Genomic DNA, 25,463 nt, shown 5'->3' with positions numbered 1-25,463 from the left:
TAAGAATTTTATATTTTTAATATATCCACTATTAGAAAACCTTTTGTTTAAGAAGTTGCTCAAACCTAGCTTTCCCAAGTGCTAGTCATTTACTTTAGCACAGTCTCTTCTGTTTCCATAATTCCCTCCCACTCTTATACTCTGATAAGAGTTCAAGAGTTAACCTACGAGGAAGAAAAAGACTGATTGTACAGCCTCATTCTCAAAATTGTGCTTTTCATATTATGAGGTAAAGAATGAGCACCGTGGAATTGCAGAACTATTACTAAGCATTTAAAACTTCTGAAATCTGATTCGTTAAAAGAATTATTTTCAGGACAAAACATCAACTATGATATCCTGGCTTAAAGAAATAAACCAAGCAAAAGTTTTGCTGTTGCATCGTAAGAATACTATCATAAACATGGATGGACACAAATTATGCACAACTAATTTTAGTTATCTCAAGTTTCCACACATCTCAAAGTAGGAACTAAGTTCACTACATTCTGTTTATGTACTCTTGCCTTGTGATCGACAGACTGAACATTAATTAGGGAAAAAAAACGAAATTCTGGTCTCTGCCTTTAAATCTTTGGTTCTAGTAGTGTTAAAATAACTACAGGTATTCATCAGGTTTTGGAAAATTAAATTTAGATCCATGAAGCTGGTGATAATTCAAAATTATTACTTCCTATTAAGCCAATTTTCATGAGATCAATTAAATGCATAAGGTTGTACATATGCTGGCAATTTTGAAGGACCTTACCATATTTTAACCAGTAAGATACCTTTCAAAATAAAAATATAAGCCATCTTAAAAACAGTATCACCAGGAATTATAGCCTTCCAGAAGAAAGGCTATGCAGAAAAAATGTAAGCATCAGATGTAAATAGATTTAGTTTGCTAATTTATAGGGATATTTTATATATTTGAGTTCTAAACTGTACCTTGATAGGTTCCCCGTCTCCACGGAGATACACTCAAAGCATAGGAAGCTGTGTCATCTGGGTTGACAGCAAGAACAGGTGCACCACTCACCATTGAAAGATCTGAATATACCTGATGAAGAGAGGAAAAGGCATCAAAAGCAAATTATTGCTGTAAGAACACTATAGACACATATCCATTCTACTTGCTTTGAAAGGGATTCTATCAGTAAGTCCTGGCCTTTATGGACATGAAAGAACACATACTGTAAGAGCAATGCTGGCATATACAGATCATATCAAGCACTAATTTTTAAGTCATTGCTCAATGCAATTAAAAGTATATTGCTAAGGCCATGGAACTACCTACATATACATAACTGTGCACAGTCAGAGCCTGAAGATTTTACATACTGTTTTTTAGAAGTATGACAAAGACATTCAGCAGTAGTGATCCATCTAACCAGACAGAGCAAAGCAAAATCTGAAGTGTCATTATAACATCATTTGCTGGACCTCAAGCGGTATTAAACTGTGTTTTTTGATGTGTCGCTTGTAAATCTGTAAATGTGACACTTTTGATGTGTCATTTGTAAATGACACGCATACATGATGACATACATAGTAACTGTGAACAAGGAAAAGGCCAATACAATTGTCACATGCTGAATTTTATATTTTGCAAACTATAACACTCAGTGCAAGAATATATGCTGAGAGTATTTTTTAATTGTCTCTCATTTCTCCCTTTTTACAGACAGACTCTGTGATCAGCTGCTCATGGAAGAGGCATTGAAGTCTGAGGCACCACCAAGCACAGCTGGTAATTCCATGCTGGAGTCACTGGTACAAACAGCAGCAGGTGAACCATGTGAATGGTTCTGCTCACACCCTCTCTTCTGTTACCTCTGCCCCTGGGTGAAGCAAACTCCTGCTGAGGGACAGCATTTTAAATTGACACTGCAATTTCTGCACTCTGCTGCAGGTGACAATTTGCCATTAAGGCATGGAGGCTTTTAAAAAAAAATATCTTCAGGATATCACATAGTACTGTAGCATGCTGCAATTTCTTATTACATTAAAAAATGGTCTCTCTGATCTTTAGGTGAATTTTGAGTAGAATCACAAGTCAAGTTAGAAAAGCTTAGATTTTTTTTTCCCCAGTTCATTTAGTTATTTCATTAATGACAACAGCTAGCCTGTCAAGCATCCAGTTGGAGACCTGCATTCTACAAAGATTTCTTTTGCAACAAAACCAGCATTAGATGTACAGATCATATTCATGCTACCAAAAGTTACTTTTTTTTTTTAAAGTAAATATGTTTTCTTAATATTTTCTGTTGAAAAACCCAATTCTTAAATCATCTTGCCTTCTGATACAGCCAGTCATTGCCTATAATGCATTCCCTCTCTGTGGTAATTATGTTAATATAATCCCTTGTTCAGGTGCAAGTACAATCTGGAACTTCTATTCCAGATAACAGAGAAAAAACACGGTAAGGCAAAAATCTTCCTCTTCCCGCATTTCAAACTGGATATACAAAGTCCAATAACCAAAAAGCATAGGAAAAGAGACTGCTTGTCAAGAGAAAAAAAAAAAGGGGAGAGGGCAGGGGGGGGGGAAAAAAAAAAAAGAAAAAGGCTAAAAAAGATACCAAGGAGGAGCCTTGGTAAATTGGGAAAAAAAACTGAAAAAAAACCTTTAACTATGTTAACAAAGAGAAAGCATAAGAAAGGAAGAGCTGTTACACACTGAAGATGAGGAAATTTCATTTAATAAAAGATAAATAATAAATTATTCATGATTCTACATTTATGGATTATTCTATTTCAGTTTACAAAGAATGTGTACAAAAGTAAAGGCTAAGTACTTAAAAATACAACTAGGATAACAGAAATGACAGCAAATTATTAGGGATAGAAATAAGATCAGTTAAAATGAGATTTTTATTTAAGGAAAAGGTAACATGGAGACAGAACCAATAGTAGTTTAAATGTGATTAATTTAAATTGGCTCAAAAGCACAAGAGTAGGGTAATGCACTTTCCATCAAAGACTGGATGTACCTGACTAGTTTCTAGAAAAAGATGTCAAAGTAAAAGCAACACTACTGGCATAGTTGACTGTAAACATTAAACACCTATGGATTGCTGATGAGTAAATATGGACTGAAAGTTTGATGATTTTCAGTCATTGGAGAGAAGTTTTGGAAACCTTTTCTGAGAACTAAGAGATGCTCATTTATTTTAAAATGAAGTTGTTAATCTTAAGGAAATGACTGTATAACCAAATAGGAAGAGGTTGAGTGAAAGCAATGGACCAATTTCAGTACATTCAGTGTTTGATCCAGATGCCGATATCAAAAGACATGAAGGAATTCTCCCTTCCCTCCCCTGCATCAGATTGAGCCTTTTGGGTTCACTAAATCTTGTCCATAACTGATGCTGTCTGCAGTTTGCTGTCACCTCTCCCACCGCAGTCACTAAACTCACTCGCATTCCTTATGCTGCTCACTGTTCCTACTGACACCAACACTCACCATCCTATCGTTAATGAATCACTCCCATTCATTTTGTAACCCTATTTGTCTCCACTCTTGAAGTCACTCACACCTCAGCCAACCTCCAAACAGTGGTCACAAGAAATTATCGCCTACCTCCAACATCCTGACAAGGTCTATGCTTGTAACAGACATCACTCACCAATTACCTTTTACGTGTTCCTTAATTCAAACTTTGTCTTGCTCTAATGGCCATGTGATTTATCAGCTCTGCTACTGGGACTAATTAAATGATCAACCTCAGATGACAAATGGATACTAAAGGTGCATGCCCACACTTGCACATGCACACGAGGCAATTTATACTAATACCACAAATCATACCAAGAATCCTATTGAAAGAGAAGTGTTCACAGACATTTGAGATTCCAATATGACATAATGTTGTGTGACATACGTCTGCTTAACTATAGATATATTACACATGTATTTATGCAAAAACAACACATCCAAGAACACTCAGAAAGTGAAAAAGTTGGAGAATTTACATGGGGAAAAAGTCCAGAAATTGCAGATTTTTATAACAATAACTTATTCCAAAGATTTTATAAATGTAGTGGAAGGGTTGGAGCGAAGCAATGAAAGAATTGATGCCCAGTGAGCCTTAAGTCAACTGTCTTTTGAATAGTAGAGAGATAGGTATTGCTTATTAGAATGCATTTTTATGAGGATTGTATGTAAAAAAAAAGACACAATTTTAGCCTCAGATGTAGCATTATATAATTGTATATTCTATAATAACCTAACATGTTCCCAAAGGCATCTCAATGTGCACAACAAAATCTTTAACAGGTCATTATTTTTAGACAAATATATTTTGAAGAAAATAGGGTAAAAACTAGGGTGCTTTTATCAACAACAACAAAAATACCATTCAGATTTAAAAGTTCTCCAGAATGAGTCAAGATATGGAATTACTTCTCTACCAGGTAGTGGGACAGGCAGTCTGTTAGCCTCTGTCCTAATGTGCAAGGCCATCTGTCAAGACCACTAACCTATTTCAAGAAAAAAATCTGACCTAAGATCTTACTATACCCTTAACTGATCAAACAATTTCATAATTAGCCATCACAAAAAACACCTGCCAACAACTACGCTTACTCTAAAATTTTGTAGGCCTTTCCACCTTCTATTATTGCTATGAAGAATGGTTTTTTCTTTAATGAAGCCTGTTACAGAAGTTTTGATAGGTAACGTGGAAGCCAAAAGGATTGAAATTAGAGGAAAGGACAAAAATAGAAGGATTATGAAATACACATATTTACTTTTGGTTAAAGAACACAAACTTGGTGACCCTCAGTCATAATGTTTCTTGAGTGGCACAGAATTTATTCTCTGAAATATCAGATACATTACCAAATAAGACTTAGCCTGAATGGGGAAGACCCTCATTAAAGTTTTATGATACATAATTTTATTACTTTGAGGCATTTGTTACAAATACCCAACCTTCATGCCATTCTTTGATTGACATCGTAAAGATCCAAAATAGATACACAGAGGAAAGAGATATAAATGCACCAGAGAGCAGGGGATTTCATGTCTTTTCATTATGTATTTATTCCACCATAGTTTCATAAATTACTAACAGTTTGTATAACCTAATACCTGAAAGGTAATTTAACTGTGCATGAGATTCCTCTGGAGGATTTACTTTAATGGTATCTGTTTTGAACAGCATTGAGAAAAACGGTTGCACAGTTTTATATTTTTGTTGCAAAACCAAGACTTGAAAGAATTAGGCACCTTTACAGCTAAAGTTACTACCCAAGGGGTAATTAGAAGGAAACATCAACGCGTCAGGCAATTATTTATTTATATCCAGCAGCGTCTTTTATATACATATATTAAAAAAAAAAAAAAAAAACACAAAAAACCCCTGCATTACAAATTTTGTCATGAGACTGACAGATTGAATTTTCATAGAAATGTTTTACACTGCATCCTCTTGTAGGATGATTTGAATCTAATTTTACAGATACTAACTCCATTTAAGTTGCAGTCACTAACCTTACATTAATTCAGCACCAGAGAAGGACATGCTCTCTGGTTGATGTTATATGTGCACAAATTCTTTATGAATCCTGTTGTGATGTTGTTTTTTTTTTTCATATCCAGGAGTAAGTTAATCATGAAAAAGTCTATTTGTTGTAAGATCCCCCGGAACCAGCCATGAAGAACACAGTGGCAGTAGTTCCCTAAGGTTTAACACATCAATCAGTTTAAAAGAGACCATAAAAAAAGTTCACATTTTTCAAGGGAATTTATGGAAATTGTCTTTTTAATCACGGAAAGCTTTTGTGGGCAATGAAAGTGTTCTGCTTAGAATTTTTTAAGGTACAGTGATGTGACCTCCACTGAATTCCAGTGGCACATCTTCCCAGCTCTAGATACTCACTAATGGTTGCAAAGACAATCAAACCACACACACAAAAATTATTGCAGCCCCAGACATAAACCCCCTATATATGACTGAAAAGGAAAAAAGCATTATTCAGAGGGAAGAGAGCTTTCCTTATGCAGTAAAGACTTATTTCCCTCTTCCTCTTCCCAAACGTACTTTCATTTTAAATAGTCACTTTTGCAGTGGTACCCTTATTTTGGTTTAGGCTATTAGATAAATACAGCATATACTGAGAAACAGAGTATACAATGTAATTTATTTTTTAATGAAATGAGGTTTTAGTTAAGTTTATAGTTTAATATCTGAAGTTATTAAAATGGAATAGTGAAGTTAAATTTATATCTCAAAGGCAAAATTACCCAAGTATTAATTCAGCTAAATAACTTATTGCTAGGGATTCATTGTGCAGTAAGTTGTTTATGGACATGCCCATAAATTATTATGTTTGTCAGCTACTGGAACATTTCATACCAGTCTTGATATAGTTTGAGGTTTATTCCTTCAGTAAATGAATTCTTATGGCTTTTTTTAATATCATGTATGTCCCAGTTTATCTATGAGAAATTACCTCGTATAGTGGATATACTCCATCAATGCAGGGTGTATGGGGCAAATCAACCAATTTAATAATGAAGCTGTTCACTAGCCAACAAAATTACAAAAGATCCCACCAAAAACATTTCCAAAACTATTACTTTTTGGATTAGCTTTGTCTCTGCCAAGACTGACAACATTTCTTCTACCTAATCACTAATTTAGCTCAAGGACAATATAGGAAAATCTCACAGATGTTGGATTAAACAGGAGGAGGAGTTAACACTGAGCTGTCAGCAATTGCCCTTAAGGGAAACACTGACAAAGACAAAACTAGTCTGTTGTGCTCTGCTTCACATTACCAATAATCAGGCAGCATGGAATGAACACCACCAACAAAATAACTATAATTCCTTTCTCCTGTTGCCCTTTGTGGTACACACATCTGGGAAAATAAAGTTTATTTTGCTTTTCCAACAAGGTCTTTGGTCACATTTCCCCCTTAGAGGAGGTTTTTCTGCATTCTCCTAATAAATATCGATACTGGTGGTCATGTTCTAGATTTAGTGATTAAATCCCAATTTATAGACAAACCCTTCTGGAAATAAAAGCAAGCAAATATACTTTGCTCACTACAATAGCACAAGACACTACATGACATCTGCTGGAGAGTGCTGGAAGTGATTAATATTATTTGCTTTGTTGAGGGGAGAGTTTCCAGACACCAATAGGTTTTGTAACTGTGCCCTTTCCAGCAATTCCAGCCCACCTTGCTTCAACTGTTCCGTAGCTACTTCTGGGTAAAAACATTCCATAGAGAAAATACATTATTCACACTGATTAATTTAGTACATGCATACAAGCATGAAATAGCTGACCTTACTACTACTCTCCCAGAAGTCCCAGGGCAAAAAGAACACACATAGCTGGACTGTCAAGTGGTATTTCACAGAAGGAAAAAGAAAAACCACAAAAAACCCCACAAAAACCCTACCACCACAAGACCAACCAAAACCAGATTTCAGGATCCAGACAACACCCTCAAGGAGGTCAAAGTTCAATCCGACTCAGCTCATCCTGGCTTAGTTACAGCTGTCATAAATTCATTTAATGCAATGTTTCTGGAAACACATACAATGAATGACTTTAATGTATTCATTTTGAAGTTTCTTATTTCTGTGCCTTTCACTTTCATTGGCACAAAAATATTGAGTTCACACAAAATGCGAAAGCAGAAAAAATAGTTCTGTTTCCAACTTTCAAAAACTTTCACTTCTTTCGGAGATGAAAGTACAAAAGTATTAGAAATGTAAATGCATTCACATCTAAAAAACTAAGATTGTTGAAAAGAAAAATGTCAAAGCTGGTGATGCCCAAAAAATACATTTCCCTCTCTGGTTTGGGGCATAATAATGAGCCAAAAAATAGGAATATAAAGCTGGACCTTTCTATAGGATACAGAGGTTATTAAACGTAGATCCACCAGTGAAAACCTGGAAAACTGGAGACTAGTAAGAGTTCAAGGAAGGATTTTCACATTGCCATGAATTACCATTGTAGAAAGCTGCTGCTGGTATATAAATTTATGAAATTTATAAAAATTCTTTATGAAATAAGGAGAGGTCACTCTTTACCATTACCTTTCATTTTGAGTAAAGCAGCATTTGGTGCTACTGGCACTGAGGCAGAGAACAAAAGATCACTCTGTTTGCAAGTCCACACCAGTTAACTTGTCAGATTTTATATTTACATATGCTGGCAATCACTATCCCACTCCCTCCACTGCTTGAATAGACTGAGCCCTTCTGGCAAACAGTTCATAGCAAAAATAACTACATGCCATCTACTCTAGATTTAAATGCCACGATAGAGTCACAAATATGGATTTTTCTTGAGAAAAGTCTAAGATGTTGCTACTCAAGAACTTTCTTTGCAGCTGAGAAGAAAAGCAGAAGTCATCTTCTTTGCCCTAAAATACATTCTGCCTCTGCTGGTGTATGACATGAGATCCAATAAATAGATAAGAGAGGAAGGAAAACTACTGAAATACTTTCATCACTTTCAAATAAACATGCAGACAAGATAGGAAAATCATGGAGTTAAAGTACTACAACACTTTTTAAACAGGAAAATGTGTGTAAATCCAGTTATAAAAAATATTTAATTGAAGATATGAAAAATAATCAGGACTATATTTAATAGTAAAAACATCTTCTTGAGCAGGGAAACTAATAAAACTCTATTTTCTAAGAGTTTGTATAAACCTCCCCAGTGACCCATTGCCACTCAACAACCCCAGTTATTGCCTCTGAATATTCTTTCCCATCAGCAAACACAAAGTATTCCCAACTTCCTCCAACACTGCTGTATTAACAGCTGAGTAATAGACAGAAACTGCCAGAATTTCTTCCATGAAATGCAAGCACTTACTGGCCAGGCCACTGGGCCATTGGAAGTGTGTATAGAGAGCTCATGCTGCAATCCTTCCCTTAGCTGGTTAGTAACTTTTGTCCTTTTCCTGCACCTGTAATATTCAATGTTTTATGACAATTTTATGAACCCAGTAATTCTAAAGCCCCTGATTTGAAAACTGATGGAGTTGGCCAATGTTTTCAAATCAGTGGAGAAGGAAGGGAGGAAAGATCAGTAAATGAACAGAGAGCAATTGTAGGAGGGTTGTCCCCTCAGGAACCACACTAAAACACAAATCTTTTTTTTTTTCATAAAATATACAGTAAAATCATACACTAGCTCACAAATTTCCTGACTGTAAACATATCCATATACTTTAAACTATGTAAAATTTTCTCATGCATACGTGAAGTTTATTAGGATATCTGCAATTACAGTAAGATTTGCTACAGTAATACATATTGTACAGGTCCTTGGACAGAAAAGTATTCGTCACATTATCAAAAAAAATTACCTTGTATGTTAACTTGTTCTTCGTATAATTGTGCACCCATAAAATTTTATGAGTGACCTTTCCCACTGGGCAATCTATCACCATACAACCCTGTGGCAGAGGTTTCTTCCCTATTCCCTTAAGAGTGAAGATGTTTTCAGTGCCAGCTGTAACATTTCGAAGAATAAGCTTCCCCTATGACAAAGAAAGGATAAAAAAAAGTTTCATCACTGTACAAGTCCCCTTTGGCTGCCAAAGCAACTCTTTTAGTTCATTAATCTTAAATTTACGTGGAAAACCATGCTTACAAGAAAGTGCTCCTATTGACTTCTCTCTTTAGTAAATTCCATTTCTAAACAGAGAACGAAACCAAAAAACCAAAAGCTTTCATTTTTAGTTTTTCTAAATAATGAAATGTAACAATATAAAGTCTACATATTTCTAAATTTTATAATTCTTGGCTTCTTCTTGAAAAACAAATATGTAAGAAAATATTTTCTCATGCCTCCTTATTTCTTACATAATGTTGAACTTCACTCATTGAGCATTTCCACCTGTCCTTCACCTGGGCTGAGGGAACTGGAAATTTTGATCTTGGAGAAAAGAAGACTCAAGGGGAACTCATTGCTTTCTTCAACTACCTGAAAGGATGTTGTAGTGAGGTAGAGGTGGGTCTCTTCTCTATGTCTCAAGTGAAAGATGAAAAGGAAATGGCCTTAAGTTGTGCCAGGGGAAGTTCAGATTAGACATTAGAAAAAAGGTTTTACTGAAAGAGTTGTTAAGAATTAGATTTAACTGCCCAGGGAGGTGGTGGAGTCACCATCTGTAGAAGTGTTCAAGAGGCATCTGGATGTGGCACTTGGGATGTGGTCTCAGGTTGACTGTGGTGGTGCTGGGTTATTGGCTGGACTGGATAATATTGGAGGACTTATAACCTTGATGATTTTGTGATTCAACTAAAATGTTCTTCAATATCATTTGCCATCAAAGGATTTAAGGTTTCTGGCTTTTAATAATTTTATAATACTGGATTCCTAAACTAAATTACATTTGGTTGGTAATGAAAGCAGAATGGTTACTTATGTTTCACAGAATATTTTGGGGATCTTTTGTCTTTGGCAATTCACACATTTCAATAGCAACCTGCAGTCAAAATCTCTCAGCTCTTATACAGGCAAACCCACAAATACTGCTTCTTGCTAAATGTGTCATAACCTTTGCTCTGCTCTTCATTTTAGCATTCACAATAGTGATTACTCTGATGGCAAAAGCAGCATTGAAGTACTGCCTTAACTTGCAAAATAAATTATTTTACTAAGTAAAGTACTCATCATAGAAATTCATTTGTGATGTATGCATGCAATCAGAAATACTCAATGTTACTGCTTTATTACTCAGGCAACAAAATGCAATTTAATATATATATTTTAATTCAGACTAACACAATGTATATTTTTGTGGTAAAAGTTCAGAATCTTTAGAGAATAATTGTAGGATTTATTGACTTTATATAAATGAATAGAAATGAAGGTTTTAATAGAAAAGTAAAAAAAAAAAGAGATGATAATGGGGGTGGAGAAATCTATCCTGCCTAATCTTAAGATCTGCAAAGTTAGTTGCTTTAGGTTGTTATTTCAACCAGTAGGAAATATTTCCATTTCTTTGTCTCAAGCAGATGATTTAATATTTGTAACCATCTAAACACTCTAATAATTTCAATACTGATGGTAATTTTATTGATAGAAGCCTCCTTTTCAAATGTTGAAACTAATTTTTCTCTTACCGTTGTTTTACACTCAGCAACAGGATTGAACGTGAGAGGATAGAGAGCTGTTTCACCTACACCAACATTTATTACAGGAGGGCCATAAAACCCCTCTCCTTCCAACTTTGCTTCAAGTTTCCAGTCCACACTGGAAGTATTACTCTGAAATAAAAGCAAAATGTAAATTGGATTATGGATTTAAATTTTTTAATGTGCGTTTCAGCTTTCGCCTGCAGTGATCACCACATCAGAGTACAGTATTCATTAACTCAAAGTACTGGCTCAGAGCACCTTTGGGGAGAATAAAACCAGTGTATTTTAAAAATGAATTAAACTAATAATAAATCTCTTACTCCAGGCAGCCAGAAGTACAGCACCCACAATATCAGTAGCAATACTGTCAGCAGGAATACTCATTAGAAAAATATGAGCATGATCTAGCTAATGGTCAAGATGGAATTTTTAAGTATCATCATAAACATTTAGAAGTAACTTTATGATGCTGTTTAATGCTAGCCAAAACTCTGCTCCTTCTCTATCTGCAAAAAAAAATATCTTCGTGTACCTCTTTGAAGTGCTGATGTGCTGTGCTGGCCTATACTGCCTCGTTTGGCAACTGACTTTATTACAGGATCAGTCTTGCTAATGAATTAAGAACTCCATCTCCAAAGGAGTATTTACAGTCCTGTGTTCTCAGAATCTGGTCTTTCAAGAGACTAAACTACCTTAAAGAATGCCTGTCCTGAGGAGTTCGAAAGCCTGTTTAAGAAACATGTTTATCTTGCATCCAGACGTATCACTAGACTGCTTGGTTGTGGTAGAAAGTGAGATATTTTGTAATACATGCTTGAAGTTTGCATAAAAGTAGTCAAACTAAAATAATGCTGTTCAGATTCCTACTATTTGAGAGAACCAGACAACTAAACATCCAACTGAAAAAAAGTTAATATCCATCTGAAAGAGAAAATAAACTGCCATTCATAAGCCAATATACATGCCTTGTCAAATAGAGAAGATTAATCTGATCTATGAAAAGAGAAAATACTCCTTTGACCCATAATGGTCTTCTCCATGGAAAACTGTATATAAACATCAGAGATAAACAGTGGATTTGAGGGACTAGAGATGATACTTCAGTCTTTTTTCCTTCTTTGAAAGTCTCTCAAGCTCAGCAGACTCAGCCTCAGAAACTAAGAACCTGTGGTCATCAGAACCAATCCATGGCATGAAACAGGACCTGCAGTATCATATATATACAAGGTTTGCTTAATATCTATGATAAATGCTTAATTTTTAGTTGTTTAGAGGTAAATTGAGTGGTTGAGCTCGTATACCTATTTGGAATTTTGAGTTTTGTGTAGTGCCTCAGTCTTTTAAAATGCTTTTATCACTCTGGTCTCCAAGTCTGTAATAACCACAATTATATATCTCTTGTAGAAAATATAAAAGAAAAAAAGTAATTGACTGATATCTTCTTGCCAAGAACAAAATGAAAGTGAAAAGAAGGCATCAAAAGTTTATTTTTATTCTCATGGTTTTTTTCCTCCACAACATCAGGAACAGCTTTATCCTTTTGAAAACCAGCTTGACCAGTTTTAAAACTGGCAGGTCATCACTCTGCTAATTCAGCACTTTAAAAGGTGGGATAGAGGAAAAACATCATCATGGTTGTTCCTAGCTAAGGAAAATAGGAAGACAGTGAAAATTTGAGGGCATAAGTTGTTTTAATTTTAATGACTTCTAATGCCATTGGTATCAGATGCTTCCTTTATCCACACTAGTGATAATTACACCAGTATGTAGCACAAGTAATTCTTCTTAATCTCTAACACAAAAACTTATTATCTAGAGAAATTTAGTTGACAAAAATGGCTACTTTGAAATTCTTCTGTAATAAATCCTTATCATCATCATCATCATCATGGCTAGGCTTCACAAACAAAGATTTGTGAATAAATCCTTCTAATATAGCATGAATTTGTCTAAAAGTATCTTCTAAAGAAAGATATTAGGGTTAACTGCAAACATTAGAAACTTGAAAGAAAATATATATTAAATTCTACTCCCTTGTACTTGTTCATTAATAAAGAGTTTTAATCATCTAATTCTTACAGGAGCTCTGCTTAATGCAAAATTTTATCCAAAGCCTGTTAAAATTATAAGAAACACAACTAATGCTAAGGGAGTTAGAATTTTCTCACATAATGGTAGGTGGTTCAATCCAAGGTACATAAAAAGGCTCCATGTATTGAACCCATACCTGGAGAGGCTGAAAGTGATAGATGGAACAATTACATTCATCTCACACTTGAAAGAATTATGGAAACTTCAGATGTTAAGCCTGAACTCCCATATTAAAAAAACAAAACAAAATAAAACAAACAAAACCCCCCAAAAACAAACAAACAACAACCAAAACCACAAAAACAAACCCAAAACCCCACAAAAAAATACAAACAAAAAAACCCCAATCACAGATCTCAGATTCAACTGTGTTCTTATTCCACCTCTGTCACTAATGCCGTCCGTGGCTTTAAGCAAATGACTTGACAATTTTATTTGCTCCATTTATAAAGTGTTCTACCTAACACACATATTTGCCCACTCATGTCTGCAAAAAGTGCTTTGAACACTAAATATTTGGTTCAAGAAACTAAGTGCGGCAGATTGAACAACCCCATCCTCAGTTTCACTATGAGCATCTGTTTTTCTCTACGGAATATTTCAAAGAGGAAAAATTAAAATGACACTTGCAATAGTGCTAACTAACAACATAAAAGTGTGGAAAAACTTCTGATGGAGAAGCTCCAACTAAAATAAATGTATATAGAAATGTAAAGTCTCTAACTCCTAACAAGAGTAACACATTGCTTGTACTGAACATGAAAGAAACCTTGTGAAAAGAATAATGTACAGTCACAAAATTAACCCTGAGATTTAAAAGGATAGGAAGAACTTCACATTTTCATATTTTTTTGTCCATCAATGTTTGATTTTGCAAATTTAGGGCATAATACTTAGGCCAGACTTTGTGATTATGTACATGCATTTCATAGAGAGACTAAGAGGTACACATTCCCTCTCTCACACAGACAGAGTACATGCTCAAATTGGAGTACTTCTTATTTCCTTGCTAAGAAAATGGGCAGAACTTAAAAGTATAAAAGCATAACTCCCCTACAAGACATTTAAAAGCATGTACTTAGAAACACTCCGAAGTGAAAAATAAAACCATCAAAAGAATAACGCAAATCTGTTTAGAAACTGTCTGTTTAAAAAAGGTGGAAAAACCCCTTACACTTCTGTGTTATATATCAGTTGATTTTAAGCTAATGTAACATTAAAAAAAATCAGTGTTTAATAAATAAAATAGTAGTATGTTAAAATGTATGTGCAAGAAGAGGTAGCACTGTAATATTTCTTTTCTTTACATTTTTTTGTCTTTCTTTACTTTCTAATGAACTCGTTCCTTGTCTACTCTCACCATTTGACAGAGCACCCACAGTACGGTCTTTCCCCAGATATTAACTCTTCTTGTTTGAATCTGCCCCCCCTCTTTTGACTACCAAATTTCAGAAAAATTTCTCTATAAATTAACTCACTAGTATTCTTCAGTGGCTCTGCAATCAAAAAGTTCCATCAAGTACATAAACCAAACCATAATACAAATCTCAGGAGATATTTCACTGGTTTTATCTCTTAATGAATCTTTATCCCTTCTCTCACAGCTTAAACTCCTTCCCTATTTTTTTTTCTTTAATTTAAATGGGAAAAGTTCTCTGAAATTTGACCAATAATTTTCTGAGGGAAATCATATTGCCTCCATCTTTACTCTCTGCTCTCACTCCTCCTGTGTCAAGGGTTTCATACAAAAAGTAGATATGATAAAAGTATACACAATATACTGTCTATGCTTACCACATTTTTAACTGTATGCAATCTAGTTCTTCTATTTTATTCCTCAACATGTCTCCTTTTTTTTTCCTTCAGAAATAGTGCATTTATTCCCTAGATTAAACAACTAATTTTTTCACTTTCATTGTGATAACATCATTCAGTAACAGACTAATAATTGTCAGAAGTGAAACATTAGAATTAAGCTCAGCCAACTATTAATTGAAGTAAATTATTTTTCCTAACAAGCTTTATATTATCTACAATATAGACTTTGAGAAATAACACTCAAGTCAGTATTTACATGCATTTGTGCATTCCACAACTGTAAACTTTAACAATATTAACCAGGAATCCATTTTTTTAAAAATCCTAAATCTTACTTTAGTTTGTAATAGTAAAGGGAACTTACAATCGGAATATTCTGAATCACTGACTGGTAAGCTGGAGTTAGAAATTCAAGCTCGGCATCAAGTTGGCCTTTACTCACAACACATTCAATCTCATAGACACGAACGTCAGAGGGGGACTTCAGAAGAATCTGACAGCGATAGGAACCAGCATCTGGAGGAATGAATTTTATAGGAAGCCCAACTGTATCACTTCCATCTGAAAAAAACAAACAAGCAAACAAAAAACCAAATTTTCAGAAACATCAAATTCACTTGCAGAATCTGAAGAGATTCCCAATAAACTGTAGGAGAGTGTCCCTAAAGCACAATTCCAACAGCAGCAATTTCCAACAGGCAATGGGATTTTAGGAGTGCCACCATATAAGCACAGCCACATTTGTGTATTCCTAAAAAAATAGTATATTGAAGCATGTAAACAATATTTTCTATTGATTTTAGTAGTGCATGGAGTGAAGTATTTTAAAAGATTTCTTACATCTAGCAGAAAACGCATATGAATTTCTGAAAATATAAATCAGTAGTGTATTAGTTACAACACTTTTGTCAACAGTTACTATCAGAGATACCAGTGACAATACAGTATATTTGGATAAGAGTAGCTCCAACAATGACAGGAATTCTGTTAAATGTAGTAGTTCTCATGATACCTCATTAGACTTTTTCTGTGCCAAATTTTGGAGAGTTTCTGAAATCGCCACGGGTGTTGAAGCTGAAACAGAATCCGAAAAGTCTCGTTTCCCCAATCCATAGCACATAAGGAAAACTCCCCACCATAATCTCTAGAGCAAGGAAAAAGCAATACAAATGCACATCTTTGCACAGAGCCAGATCTAACAAGTCTCTGCAAAGGTTTGTTTCCTCTGTTCTTGCTTACAGAAAAGATCTGACTCACAGCATTTTAAGCCCCTCACTAGCCCTTGTAAGACTCTTTCCTAAGGAGAAAGGAAGGTACATGAGGAACCCCAGTGACTGCCCATAAAAAGAGTCCCCCACTCCCAAGAGTCTCTAAGAAACCAGAAACACCACATGGAGCCTGCAGCTGTAAAAACTTCACTGCAGTTTTATATGTAACAAAGACAGTTTCTCTTCACTGTTTTCCAAAGTTAGAAACAAATTCCTAAAGTTGGAAAAGAGAAAGAGGAAAGTCAGATACAATATAATGACACAAGAGAACCTTACAAATAAAACTCCAAACAATTCACTTCTCTCTGAGGTGGAACACCTGACAAATTCTTGTGGAATTTTCCATTTTCTCCCTTATTTGGCTTATTTTCTGATGATATGTCTTCATTTGCAATGCTGCTACTTCTATTCCACAAAGTGGTGCTCCCTTATGTGTTCAGGTTTCACCTCTCAGAAAACGAATCCCCAGCTGAAGCTTTCCTGTGGCCTTATGTCATCACTTCAGGTTTTCCACAAAAATAATTGAAGTTCAACAGACAAATTGTACAGACTGACATTATTAATCTTTCAACATTACTAGACTATCAGAAAGATCATAAATTGCACCTCAGGTTTAACCCTTTCTGAAATAATTTGCTTGTTGTCTTTTAAAGACAAGATTAATGGTCTGGTAGTTTTTTAATTATTACTATTTTTTTTTTCTATTAAGTTATTATCCCTATGGGCTCTCTTCCACAAAAGTGACCTGAGTTTGTCAGGTATGCAAAGAATGAGACTGCCTTTTTCATTTCTCAGCTCCTTAGTATAGTTCCTGTCTACAGGAATTATTTTAGGATGTTGAAACAAAATATTTACTTAAAATTTAAACTACACATTTTAAACACTTGTATTTCAAGATGAAGTAGATGTTTAAACATATATTTGAAGAAAGGTAATTAAGCATACTGGAAACTCCAAAATATTTCCTTATGAGTTTTACTTTCTTGGATTAAATGGAAATTGTAACTACTAATATTTAGGGCTATCTTTCCCTGAGTTGAACCCATATTTGAAATGCACACTGTCAAACAGAAATGTCTCCTATAGAAAAACTTAAACAGAGAAGCCAAGAAAAGTACATTCCATATTTATAATTTTTAGTTTGGCATTACTTTGGTAAAAGTATTGTTTCTTATGCATTTAAAAATACATTGAAGAAAAGCTCAGTTGAGTAACTGAAATATTATGCTTAGTTACAATTAATGAAAAGGAAAGCAAGTAAATAGGTGATGTTTATTTAACATGATAAGTATTTTCTACAATAAGACATGGTTTCTGAAGTGAGAAAGGACCTCCAAATCAAAATTATTACAGAAATCACTTGTCTGAATTATTGGTGAAGGTCACTTTTTTTTTCCTGCAAAACATTTTTCATGCTAATTTTAAATACCATGAAGTAAACTGGGCTTAGAGTTGTCTCAGTGTAGCATGTTTTCTTCTTCCTAAGACTCATAAGATACTCAACAAAGATTAATCAAGGAATGTATTTAAAGATTTAATGAAAATAAATCATTGGGTCACAACTTGCCTAACAATTTCTGAGCCAAAAATAAGTAACAGTAAGCAATGGGTAGCATTTATGTTGTTTCTATATAAGAGGAAGCAGAGCCTGCAAGCATTTCTTCAAAGTGAAAAGTCAGGCAGGACAATACAGGGTTTTGCTACAGTGATACACAGGATATTTATCGTTTGACAGGGAGATATTCCACATGAAATCATCCAACCATTTTATTTTATAGAATTACGCCAGAAAAACACCTGTGGGAAACATTTACTCAATCATATTGGGTTTGTTTGTGGGATATTTGACAAAACAGGGGTATTTGCAAAACCAAAACTTTTAGTGTTAATAACATGCATTCTTGGAAAGCCAAACTACAGCACGTGGACATTGGTCATGTTCTCTGCCAATTGCCATTTACTTGTGCCATTTACTTATTGCAAAAAGCAATCTGATCATCATCCGGAATTAGCAAAGTCCTTGCCTTCCGGTTCTTAAAAGTCTTATAACTCCTCATTTTAGGTCTGCCTGATCCGAATTCAAAGTTAGTCCTCTAACTTCACTAGTCAACAAAAAGTACCTTTCAAAGATAATTAATGACAGTTGTTTTGACATTAAAAGGCAATAAAAAACATATTCTCCAAGTCAGTAATAAAACCACTTCATAGAGTAATCGCTGTTTAGTCCTATTGCAAACTGTTGGAGGAGGGCATGAGTAAGAATAGAAATGCTACTCTTCCATACCACACACTGTTGGTGTAATTTCTGAAGGTAGGAAAGTGTGGGCCTTCAGCAGTCATCAGCTAATTGCACTTTATAATAGCTTTTGTTCAGCAGTGATGGTTCTATCTATTTAGAAGTTCAAAGCTAAATTTCTCAGTAAACTTATCTCAGCCTCTGACACCGTGCATGTGTCACAAGTAACTGGTTAAATTAACCCGAGCACTGAACTGTCAGGTATGGACTCTTAGAAGGTTAAATAAGCAACCATTCTGACTTTTGTTTATATATCAGGCTTTCAAATCAGCTCATCTGAATTAAATCACTCTACTCAATAGTCTTGAAAAAACAGTCACTCTTTAATATACCTTAATGAATGTTGATAGGTTTTGAAACTTTTGCTATCACGGTGTATGTTTATTTGCTGATTTGCTTTCACGTTTTCTGAATAAAAAAGACTTGTAGAATTTTCTAAAAAACCTACTAACTGTTTATTGGTTCTTTTTTCACTTAAATACAATATATCATCAAACAAACATCTAAACAAACAGTTAAATACACCTTCTCAATCCCAACAAAGTCAGAGTTAAGTTCTCCCTAGAATTTACGCACAAAATTTACAAAAAAATCCAAACTGATTCTTTGTAACTGGAAAGAAGTGGTCGAGAGAAGACGTTTAAAAAATAAGCAACAGAGAGGAAAAGACAGAAGACTAAACAAAATTTCCTACAAAAAAAAAAGCTCAGAACTATTAAAAAGACTCCACTGAATGCATAAGGAAGTATTACATGGCGATAGAATCAAAGACCAAGTCTCTTATATCACTCACTGCAAAATAGTAAGTTAATGCAAAATTAGTAATGAAGGTTTTATTGCAAAAAGATATAACAAGAACTAAATAGAGATTTCTGTGGTGTGCTTCCTTTTTATTTATGTAGAAAGCAGAAAAATTCTAACAATTCTTGATAGTTCCATAGAGAAAGCTTTGTCATAAATCACTGGGGAGGAAAGGGAAAAAAAAAAAGAAAAATAATTAAAATAGCACTTTTTGGACATTCTTTGCAAGTAAAACCGCAGGGAGCCAACACTTTTAAATACTGTAGTAAGAGGCAACAGAACTCTAATATTAGCTTTTGATATGGAATCTAAATTAGATAGCAAGGTGGAACAACATTTTTTCATTGAAAATGCACTGTGAGCTTTTATTTCTCCCTGGACAAGTTTAATGCAAAATAGTACAACCTAGCCGTCAAAAAAAATATGTTTTTAATTCTATTTTCATGCCTAGGTTTTTTATGTTTAATTTTATAAAGGAAGAAAATAAACCATCTGGCATAACAAAAAACATTCTCAGTGCATGCTTGCCTTAGAAAAGTTCATCAACATACACAATAATAAAATGCAGTAAGTGTATATCAGAACATGCTTGCTTAGGTGCATATCCATTTGAAAATTAAAATGGATAAAAAAATCTCATAGGACTGCATAATTTTTTCATTACTGATGGAATATATTTGTATATTTATCATTACATGACAACAGCCATTGGTATTTATTATTACAAGGTATAAAATAAAGTATTGATATGCTGGTACCAACGTGCTGCTGAAATGCTTTTGAACAGCAATTGCTATCAATCATTTACTCCCATATATTTTCTTTCCTTTAAAATGCTTCTAGTCCAAGGGTACTGCTATCAGGTTTCTGCCAATAGTACAAGTGGTAATCTAAAGTCCTTTGAAGGCAGAGATTGCAAACAAAAAAAAAGTCTGTAAAAAAAGAAAACCAAATAAGTAGTAAACCCTTCTTATAAAGGGCTTATAAAGAAATAATCTTATGAAGATGCTGAGGTATCCATGAACTGTCACCTGCAATTATGTGAGGTGCTCTGTCTCAGGAGTTTCTACAGTTTCTTTTTTCCATTACTCAAAGCCATCCCCACTGTCACCTTAAAATATATTTTAAGGCACAGACTATTGCAGAAAATTCATTAATTTCCTAACTCTAAGATACATTTTTATTTAATACCAGATGACATATTACTGGATGTTTATCTTAACCCTACAATTTCATCAAATAATTGTTATATTAAGCCCTAACCTGATAGCTGGAGCAAAAGTGTGTATCTTAGGAAAGCTTCCACTTTCTTTTTTAAAAGACTGAGTGGTAAAAAGATTGTTGTTTCTACTGAGTTTGTGTCAGTATTTAATAAACCTCACATTCACATAATTTTACAGGTATTACAAATTGTTTCATTGCAAACCTCTGTCTCATCTAGAAAGTGCTATGCTTTCTGCAAAGAGCATTTCACAGTCTTCACAGTCAGACATATTTTCTCTTTTTAAATACTGACAGGTAACCTGAGAAGGACCTCTTTCCCTCAGAGATCACTGCAAGATCAAGGTATTGAATCTTTCAAGACCTTGAAATAATTACTATAGAACTTGGCTGAACTCATCCTCATTTGTAACCTTTCCTTCTGGAAAACAGAACTGCATGTGATGTTCCAGTAATATGCTGCCTTTTATAAAATAGTAACAGCACTTTTCAATACCTACACTTTATATTTCCAGTTGGGCATTCATGGAGCCTTGTTTTTCAAAATTTTTTTACAAAATCCCCTAATGAAAGAGTAAGGGGGCTGAAGTCAGAAAAACATAGAGGGGGAAGTAAAGTTGACAGCTTTGGTTCACACTGTGAGAGGTGCTCTGCTGCTCTGCAGATTTCACAAATATTTTGGGAGACATCACTTTTCAAAACAAAGCCCTTCCTCCCCTTCCAACCTATGCTATTTCATCTTTGATACATAACAGTAGTCAGCATAAAATCCATGTTTTTCAAATAAAATCAACTGCCCAGTAAATTACTCTGCTTAGTTAAAGCTGATCTTTCATTACCTTCTGAAAAAGCATATGGCACTGACTTTTGTATTGGTTTTCACAGTTCTACCCCAAATTCCATAGCAGTTTCTTTCTTTCCCAACCATAGCAGGTGTTGTGCTGCTGGACAAGGTCAGCAAATATACAGCAGATGTTTATAAAATCTATTCAACAAAGATAATATAATAGCTCTGACTTGCCAAACATTGTCCTTACTTGCAGGAGGAGCCTACTCACTTCTACAGATACAGTTTTGTGAAATAAAACTGCACGGCAGGAAATCTTGACACTGACACTCATGTAAGCAGATGTCAGAGTTCACTGACTAAAGTCCACATATGCACATCCTGACTCCAAAAGGCTTCATTTTCCAAGTAAGTTTGAAGCCTTTTCTGTCTATTCACATGTTCTTCTAGGTAGACTCCAAATTTCAATAAAACTTCTGAATCTCAATTCTGACCAGAGAATGAGGTAAAGGACACTTTGATATGTTTTCTGAGGATTAACATCCTTCTTCATCACTGCAGTAAATCTATTCACAACAATATAAAAGAGGTCTTCCCAGGGTTTTTTTTCACAGTACAAAAAAATACTATAGTAAATAGAGCTATTCTCTACTGAATTCATTATTGCAGATATTAAGCACAAAAGAAATGCATGCAGTATAATATTTAAATCCCTCTCACTTTTTGCAAGACCAAAATAACTTTCTGCTAATACGTATATGTAGTAGAAACAGCTATTCAACAGATAAAGCTGGAGTGAAAACTATTAAGATAAAGACCTATATCATCATTTTTCAGAACTACATTTTGAAACAGAATCATACTTTAAATAAATCCTTTGTAGGAAGGAATAGTAAAAAGGAATGCTACCACTTAATACTTTTTAATCCCAATTGTGCTTCAGTACCTGAATGATTAGGACAACCAAATGTAATTCAATTTTTATTATTTATTTTAAATATTTATTATACAGCTAGTTAAATCATAGAACTCAACTCTGAAATTTAACTAGGAGCTAGAATAAAACTTGAACATTTAAACAGTAAAATGAAAGGATAACTTTTTGTTGTTGCTGTTATTGGGTAGAGACTATGCAATTTTGCTTTTAAAGGTTAAGACTTTATTCATAAAAATAAAGCAACCCTAAGATGCAGGAGAATTTATACAGCACATGGACCATGGAATACTAGAAGGAAACAACAGAAGTACTGATAATGATTTTTTGAAGAATAGATTTAAGCACCCAGGAAATTGCTTTAGAAACATAAACAAATAAATAAATAAATAAAATGCAAAAAACATTGAGTTGATTAATCCCACTGCTGAGCAAATACATGAGATAAGGTTTAGAAATCATAGAAAGAAGGAGATAAGGTTGTCCATAGGTCATGAAAAAATACGAATCCAAATTTCAAAACACTGCATATAATTATCAAGAAATAATAAAAATTATTACTAACATGAAAAGTCCACAATGATACACCATGGGCAAATGTTTTTATTTAGCTATCTGAGACTATGATGTAAAACACAAAAGAAAAACACTGAAAATATCATTCTGACAGTAGGAAGGATACATGCCAAATAATGATTTAATTCTTGATTGCTAGTTGTTCTGCACTTTATTTATTGGGAAGTATGGCAATGAAATCATAACATCATATATTTCTAACTATAGATTATAATTTAGTCTACAAAAGAAAAATACTGAGACCAGATCAATATGTCTCTCCCGGGTGAAAAGCAACAGAACCAGAGGAAAAGGCCTCAAGTTGTGCCAGGGGAGGTTTAGATTAGGTATCTCAAAAAAATTCTTCTCTGAAAGGGTGGTCAGGCCTTGCAAAAGGCTTCCCAGGGAAGTGGTGGAATCACCAAACCTGGAAGAATTCGAAAAACATGTAGATGTGTTACTTAGGGACGTGGTTTAGTGGTGAACACGGTGGTGGTGGGTGAACAGTTGGACTCAATGATCTCAGAGGTCTTTTCCAACCTTAGTGACTCTGACTCCTTGGGCCATGTAACACTAACACACTGACTCCCAGGCAGGCACCAGACCCTTCACTACTGTAGTAGCTCTTCTGCCAATACTGTGTACTGAGACAAGATCGTGTCCCTGGTCCTTATGTCTTTAAATTATCTGTAGATCTCACTGGCCATTTGAGAATTAAGAAAGAGCTCTCACTGAGATAAAAATTTAGTAGGACTGCAAGTCCTTTTCACTAACAACTGCTTTCCAAAACCAGCCTTTCCCCTCGTTTAGTATGCAGACTCTTCCACATATACTGCTACATGTTTGGTTGCGCTGAAATTCATAGTTTCTAACTAAGCAACAGTTCCAACTAACTTCTTTCACAAAATCTGCGTCATTGCTAACTCAATATAGTCTTTATATAATCTTCCAAATTACTGTAATGTAGTTTCTATTTATTTATTGTTCTTAAGTACTTCCTTTCCAATGACTCTCCAGTAATGAACTAACAGCACTTGCTAAATCTTTTAAATCTGGCCAGTGTATTATTTCAGATCCATACAAATATAGTGTATGATTTGGGTTTTGATCAAGATATCACACTGGAAGTAAGGTAGACATATTGTACTCTTCTTATCTATTTGATCTGCAATACTGCCAAAAATGTAATAAGGTTTTTTAACAAGACGTATTTTACAAGAAAATGCTTCAAGTGGCATTGATTTTTACCTTCTAACTCCCTGTTGGCAGAATTCTTAAAATATTGGTTGCACACTTCCTGCTACTTCAGTCTAAGAAATTCTGATACAAAGATTGATTTTAGTTAACTTCCTTTCACCTTTGTTTTTCTTCATAAATCTAAGCACTGTAATTTCTTCAGAGAAGCAGCTACTCCTGCCCCGAGGAAAGCTACCACCATGCCTAAAATACTGCTGCTACCTCAGATAATGATGTCAAAATTTTCAAGTGAGATCAATGGTTTGCCTCCATCCACAGGACCACCACCTGGGGACTTCTGTTACCACGTTAGATTTTCTGTAAATATTGCTGTGTTTCCTCATTAGTACAATAAACACATTGAACCAGCTGGAACTGTCTTTTTACTGAACCCATCTTTGGTTTCATGCTATCAGCTCGTTATCCCAGCTTGCCTTTTTAGCTGTTCTTAGCTCACCACCTCTCTGAATTCACTACAAAACCCCATTTGGTTTTCTGCATCATCCTGACATTTTTAACCCCTCATGTAACTATTAAGCATCCTAGAGAGAAAAAATATTTATCAAAAAGATTGTGTACAATGCAGCATGATTTATTTTCTGACTTTACACTGCTTACTCCTCTCTTTCAGATATTTGTATAATATCATTTGATGGATAAAGAAGCAGCATGAACTAAGAACAAAATAACTAATTCCTTACTGCAATGTAGTTTATTCACTACATTTTTGTCATTAATATTCTAAATTTTTCAGACATATTCATTCACATTTAACTTCTGAAATAATCTGAGAAGTTGCTAAGCAACAGTAACCTACCAGCTGGTCACCTTTGCTCTGAGATCATGATAGAGATCTTATTATGTCATCAGATCTGTGTATGCAGATTTTCCTCTCTCCCCTCCAGCTGGTATTCCCCTCTTCTTCAGTGCAATCCAAAGAACATCCTACACTCAGTCATTATGAATTTTTTTTAGTTCAACTCTACTTTAATTGCTGCAAACACACACATATATTTTTTAACTTGGCAATAGAAGTATTTCAACTAGGTTTTAAATATTCTGTCACACATTAAATGTTTAAGCCTTCAACCAGTGTTAATCATCTATTCTACAATTTCTACTGACTGCTTGTCCTGCAGTCACTCATCAGTCTTGCTTCTAGTACTGCAATTACTATTGCTGTCATCTTCCAAAAAACACACTCTAAATGTATTATAGCACAGATACTGCAATTGAATTAGAACATACCTGTAATAAAAAAAACTTGCCTGAACAAAAAACCAAAGAAATTCGTCATTATTATTCCAGAAAGAAACAAAAACCACAAGGTATACATCAAGCATGAA

The 25,463-nt window shown here is 34.5% G+C and overlaps 1 protein-coding gene across 1 annotated transcript in view; it reads right to left on the bottom strand.

The window, feature by feature from the left end:
* The window catches only part of CFAP47 (cilia and flagella associated protein 47), a 281,400-nt gene that overhangs the window by 145,236 nt on the left and 110,701 nt on the right, over positions 1-25,463 (bottom strand). The window contains exons 47-50 of the mRNA XM_027894062.1: positions 15,384-15,580; positions 11,096-11,239; positions 9,334-9,507; positions 931-1,042 (exon numbers count right to left, since the gene is read on the bottom strand). Coding sequence (XP_027749863.1) covers positions 931-1,042; positions 9,334-9,507; positions 11,096-11,239; positions 15,384-15,580 — 627 coding nt within the window. The remainder of the gene's footprint in view (positions 1-930; positions 1,043-9,333; positions 9,508-11,095; positions 11,240-15,383; positions 15,581-25,463) is intronic.

This window comes from Empidonax traillii, unplaced genomic scaffold (genome assembly GCF_003031625.1).
Source record: "Empidonax traillii isolate 1590-97213 ecotype Southwest subspecies unplaced genomic scaffold, ASM303162v1 scaffold1:size7828297, whole genome shotgun sequence".
Classification (NCBI taxonomy): domain Eukaryota; kingdom Metazoa; phylum Chordata; class Aves; order Passeriformes; family Tyrannidae; genus Empidonax; species Empidonax traillii.
Note: the sequence above shows the minus strand (reverse complement) of the source record. Positions and strands in the feature narration are given on the sequence as shown.